This window comes from Humulus lupulus, chromosome 5 (assembly GCF_963169125.1).
Source record: "Humulus lupulus chromosome 5, drHumLupu1.1, whole genome shotgun sequence".
In the NCBI taxonomy this organism is placed as follows: domain Eukaryota; kingdom Viridiplantae; phylum Streptophyta; class Magnoliopsida; order Rosales; family Cannabaceae; genus Humulus; species Humulus lupulus.
The window spans coordinates 86,587,153-86,593,411 of record NC_084797.1 but is presented as its reverse complement, the minus strand read 5'-3'; the positions used below and the strand labels follow the sequence as shown (position 1 = coordinate 86,593,411).

Genomic DNA, 6,259 nt, shown 5'->3' with positions numbered 1-6,259 from the left:
TACACTAGGTTCTATACTCCATTACAATTAAAATGCCTGTCAAAATACTTAATTGAAATTTATCACTCTACTTAGAACCCTAGACTATTAGGTGAATAGCAATCCTAAGATGATAATAGAACAATGCAACACCCTAATTAGCGGCCGTCTAAAGAAGATATAACAAGATTCATAGTATTCAATTAGAAGAATAGAAACAATTTAATACAAGGGAATATAAGGAATACAATTCATCAATTGATACGAACCACGCCAACAAGTGTGACGAAACCCGACACCAAATATGGAACAGCCACCAAGAACACACGAGATTGGAATGGAACCGCGACCCAATGCTTAGCCAAGCACGAACCTTGGTATGAGGAAGACGCCACAAACGGGGATGGAATCCGTTTGATAAGTCAGGATGAACGCCACAAGGAATCTCCTTGATAAGTTCAAAAGTTTCTTCAAGAACTCAAGAAGAAATAAACTCACAATTTCATTCAACATAATCTGATTTTTCACATTGTTTTGGCAGTCCTTATAAGGACGAAAATTACATGAAAACAAGACCCTTGGTCTTCCTAATGAAACCGAAAAATTAAGGACAGCCCCTTTGTCTTCCTAATGAAAACCGAAATAAAAGACAAGCCTTTTGTCTTCCTCATGAAAACCGAAAATTAAAGACAAAAGGACTATTGGACTCACACAAGTCAAATGTTTGACTTATCACAAATTAAACAAAGACTAAAAAAACGTGACTAAAAATAAAAAGACTCATTAAGCTCCTAAACTCAGTCAACTTTGATGAGTAAGACAAGTCTTTGTTCTCCTTCAATGTTGACCACGGTCTCCTCTTGTTTTAGGACTTTGTGGACTAGGCTGTTAAGTTCTTCCTTGAATCTCTTGGCTCGTGCCCTCGTCACTGGACCAACTGGAACTTGACTTGATACTTGGGTCTTGGTGTCCTCATCATTCCCCCCCTCTTTAGAAGGATTTGACCTCAAATCGTCACCTGCATCAAAAGGACTCAAATCAGAAACATTAAAAGTAGCACTAACATTATACTCACCTGGTAAATCGAGTCTGTAGGCATTGTCATTGATCCTTTCAAGTACTTGAAATGGACCATCTCCTCGAGGTAGCAATTTTGAACGCCTTTGTGTTGGGAATCGCTCTTTCCTCATGTGTAACCATACCCAATCACCGGGCTCAAAAACCTGCTTATGACGACCCTTGTTAGCTTGCTTAATGTATTGTTCAGTCCTTCTCTCTATGTTGAGTCGCGCCCTCTCATGGATTTTCTTCACAAATTCTGCCTTCTTCTCGCCATCTAAATTCAAATGCTCAGAAACAGGTAAAGGTGATAAATCCAAAGGAGTTAGAGGATTAAAACCATAAACAATTTCAAATGGTGAAAATTTAGTAGCAGAATGCATTGAACGATTATAAGCAAACTCAACATGTGGCAAACAATCTTCCCAAGTCTTAATATTTTTACTTATGATAGCCCTCAACAAGGTGGATAGGGTCCTATTAACTACTTCTGTTTGACCATCGGTTTGAGGGTGACAAGTAGTAGAAAATAATAGTTTTGTCCCAAGTTTTCCCCACAATGTTTTCCAAAAATAGCTTAAGAACTTGGCATCCCTATCTGATACAATTGTTCTAGGCATACCATGTAATCTCACAATCTCCCTAAAGAACAAATCTGCAACGTTAGAGGCATCATCAGTTTTATGACAAGGAATAAAATGAGCCATCTTAGAGAATCTGTCTACAACCACAAAGATTGAATCCCTCCCACGCTTACTTCTAGGTAAACCCAACACAAAATCCATTGAAATGTCAACCCATGGTGAACTAGGGATAGGTAGGGGTGTGTAAAGGCCATTTGGCTGAACTCTTGATTTAGCTTGCCTACAAGTGACACACCTACCACAAATTCGCTCAACATCTCGTTTCATGTGGGGCCAAAAGAAGTGCTCTTGCAACATAGCTAGGGTCTTAGCAACTCCAAAATGTCCCATCAACCCTCCCCCGTGGGACTCTCTAACTAGCAAATCTCTCAAAGAACAATTAGGTACACACAACCTATGCTCCCTAAACAAGAAACCCTCATGCCTATAAAATTTTCCTTCAGCAGATTTTTCACAAACACCATAAATTTCCCCAAAATCATGGTCAGCAGAATACAGCTCCTTTATGTGTTCAAACCCAAGTAATTTAGCATCAAGAGTGGAGATTAGGGCATACCTGCGAGAAAGGGCATCAGCAACCACATTCTCCTTACCTTGTTTATAGCGAATGACATAAGGAAATGTCTCAATGAACTCAACCCATCTTGCATGTCTCTTGTTGAGCTTGTGTTGGCCTTTCAAATGTTTCAAGGATTCATGATCTGTGCGAATCACAAACTCCTTTGGCCACAAATAGTGCTGCCATGTTTCTAAAGCACGCACTAGTGCATACAATTCTTTGTCATAGGTGGGGTAATTGAGGGCAGCCCCACTTAGCTTTTCGCTAAAGTATGCAAGTGGTCTCCCATCCTGCATAAGAACAGCGCCAATACCTATTCCAGAAGCATCACATTCAACTTCAAAAGTGTTAGAAAAGTTAGGCAAAGCAAGTAAAGGAGCATGAGTAAGCTTGTATTTCAGTAGCTGAAATGCCTCCTCTTGAGCTTCGCCCCATTTAAATATCACATTCTTTTTGATAACTTCTGTAAGTGGTGCGGCGATGGTGCTAAAATTTTTCACAAACCTCCTGTAGAAGCTAGCAAGTCCATGAAAACTTCTAACATTACCTATAGTTGTAGGGGTCGGCCACTCTTGGATGGCTTTGATCTTTTCTTCATCCACCTGAATACCTGTAGCACTTACAACAAAGCCTAGGAAAACAAGCTTATCGGTGCAGAAAGTACACTTACTGAGGTTAGCATATAAACTCTGTTTCCTAAGAACATCCAAAACAGAATGCAAATGCAAAACATGGTCATGCAAATTCTTACTATAAATAAGAATATCATCAAAATACACAACCACAAATTTTCCAATGAAAGCACGCAATACATGATTCATTAAGCGCATGAAAGTGCTAGGTGCATTAGTTAGTCCAAAAGGCATGACTAACCACTCATACAATCCATGTTTAGTTTTAAAAGCAGTTTTCCACTCATCCCCTTCTTTCATACGTATCTGATGATACCCACTTTTAAGATCAATTTTGGAAAACACACAAGAACCATGCAATTCATCTAACATGTCATCTAAACGAGGAATGGGATGTCGATATTTTACCGTTATATTGTTGATGGCTCGACAGTCAACACACATCCTCCATGTTCCATCCTTCTTGGGAACTAGAATCACTGGAACAGCACAAGGGCTCATGCTTTCTCTCACATGCCCTTTCTCCATCAATTCTTCAATTTGCCTTTGCAATTCCTTTGTTTCATCAGGATTACTTCTGTAGGCTGGTCGGTTTGGGATGGAAGCACCTGGAACAAAATCAATTTGATGTTCTATTCCTCGAACAGGTGGCAATCCATGTGGTACTTTCTCAGGAAACACATCCTCAAATTCCTGCAAAATAGACACAACAACACTTGGCAGCGAAGAATCAAGTTGGTTAGTATTTAAAAGAGCCTCCTTATACATGAGTAAAATCATGGGCTGTTTTGTACACAATGCTCTCTTAACCTCACTTTTTTTTGCATAAAAATTATTTTGTTTTCTCTCACTTGATTCCACACTTTTCTCTCTTTGTCTCTCTTTTTCCTTACTCTCATTCATCTTTTCACTCTCTTTGTGCTCACTCATTTTCTTTTTGTCACTCAATTTTTGCAACCTCACTTGATCTTCATACACTTGCTTTGGTGTCAAAGGCGCTAGAGTGATTGTTCGTTGACGGAATGTGAATGAATACTTGTTGGTGAAGCCGTCATGCTGCACCCGCCGATCAAATTGCCAAGGCCTTCCTAGAAGGAGGTGTCCAGCTTGCATGGGAACCACATCACACAACACCTCATCTTCATACTTGCCAATTCGAAATGAGACTAGCACCTGTTTTGTAACCCTCACTTCACCACTATCATTCAGCCATTGCAATTTGTATGGACAAGGATGCCTAAGCGTTGTAAGTCCCAGCTTGGCAACCATGGAAGCACTAGCAACATTAGTACAACTACCTCCATCAATAATGACACTACATACCTTGTCTCTCACATGACAACGAGTGTGAAAGATGTTCTCTCGCTGCACCTCTTCTTCCTCTTCTTTTGCTTGCAAATTCAGGACTCGCCTTGTGACTAGTGCAAGCATCTCACCAGATTCTGGTCCATACTCATTGTCAGAAGCATCTTCCAATGGTGGCATGTCAGCAAGATCATCTTCATCTTCAGAATCTATCTCTCCACTTTCTCGAATCACCATGACTCTCTTGTTTGGACACTGGCTAGCAATGTGTCCTCTCCCCTGACATTTGAAACACCTTATCTCACTAGAATGAGACTTAGTAGGAGTTGTTTTACCTTGAGGTGGTGTGGCTGTGGTGGCTGGTTTTGGTGTAGATGATGAAGTGGGTTGGTCTTCTTTCTTTGGATAGTTCGACCTCCAAGGTGTTGTACTTGGATTGTGTGGGCTCGGTCTTGACCTCGAACTTGAACTACCCTTCTTGAGCTGCCTCTCCACTTTGATTGCCATATGAACCAAATCCTCCAATTCCACATAATGGTGTAGCTCGATTGGGTCAGCAATCTCTCGGTTCAACCCATTCAAAAACCTTGCCATGGTTGCCTCCCGATCCTCTTCAACATTGGCTCTAATCATAGCCATCTCCATCTCCTTGTAATACTCATCAACACTTCTGGACCCTTGACGAAGACCCTGCAACTTAAGGTATAGATCTCGATAATAATGAGATGGTACAAATCGCCGTCTCATCACCCTCTTCATGGCCTCCCATGTGTCAATAGGGCGATCTCCACTCCGCCTCCTGTTGATGCACAACTGATCCCACCAAACAATAGCATAATCAGTAAACTCAATGGCAGCAAGTTTTACCTTCTTCATGTCGGAGTAGTTGTGACAATCAAAAACTAGCTCCATTTTCTTCTCCCACTCAAGGTATGCTTCAGGATCACTCTTCCCCTGAAATGCCGGGATTCTCATTTTGATATTCCCCATATAATTATCTACCTGGTTCCTATCTTCTCTATTCCCACCATACCTCCTATGGTTACCCGTCGACATCCTATCAAACTCATCATCAGAAACTACCCCTTCTAAATCCCCTTCATTCTCATCCTCCCTTTGGTGCACCCTATTCCTCCTTGGTCTTCGTTGTGCCCTCTCTTCTACCCTATCCAACCGCTCATGTATTTGCTCACACTCCTCCCTCAACATCCTCCTCATCTCCCCCATTAAAGCTTCAATTTGTAGATTTGGAACTGTAGGTGGTGGAGCGTCATTGCCTGCATATCTTTCTGTATTTTGTGACATGATGGAGAATCTGCAAAACAATAAGGTTAGACAATTATAGAAAGGACCTCACTGCACTCCCTCACGTGTTTCACTCAAAGAAAATGGTCACTCAAGTACACTCGTGTTTGCACTCAATGATGGCTTTTACCCTCAAATAAGCTCACACCTCTGCCTTTTTCCACTCTATTTCCTTCTTTAAGCTCTTTGAAAACTAATGAAACGGTAATATGGAGTATTCAAGCAGCAAATCCAACCAAACGAACACCGACGAAAACTGGTGAAAATGACGAAAAAAATGAGGATTTTTGGAACACTTGTGTGGGGTTTTGGCCAAAAGGCCTCTAGACCATAAGGAACAAGAATAGAACAAAAAAAATTTTAAGAGAGGTTTCCAGACTCTTTTTTTTTTTTTTTTTTTTTTTTTTTTTTTTCTTGGTTTTATTTTCTTCTTCTTTCTTTCTGTCTTTCTATTTTTTTTTTTTCTCAAATGCAGATACAAGGAACAATTCAAAAACAAAAAGAATCAGTTTTCACAAGAGAAACAATAGAGACTCAAAAAGAAAAGAGAAACAATGCAGATTCGGATTTCACAAAAAAAAGAAAAGAGAAAACTCAACCCACTTTCGGATTTAACAATAAGAATAAGTGAAACTCAATCCCAACTCAGATTTCACCATAAGAACAAGATAAAACCCAATCTCAATTCAGATTTCACTACAAGAACAAGAAAAAACTCAATCCCAATTACAGAAACCAATATTCCCAAAATCCAATCTGTGATTCAAACAATAAGA

The 6,259-nt window shown here is 40.1% G+C and overlaps 1 protein-coding gene across 1 annotated transcript; it reads right to left on the bottom strand.

The window, feature by feature from the left end:
- Window positions 1-1,064: 1,064 nt before the first annotated feature.
- Window positions 1,065-5,297, bottom strand: LOC133780489 (uncharacterized; the record flags this gene model as incomplete). Its single annotated transcript, XM_062220201.1, has 5 exons — window positions 3,936-5,297; window positions 3,314-3,566; window positions 2,239-2,872; window positions 1,338-2,106; window positions 1,065-1,202 (listed from the first exon to the last, which is right to left on the bottom strand). Coding segments are annotated over exons 1-5 (3,093 nt in total), but the record flags the coding sequence as incomplete, so codon positions are not given.
- Window positions 5,298-6,259: the final 962 nt, after the last annotated feature.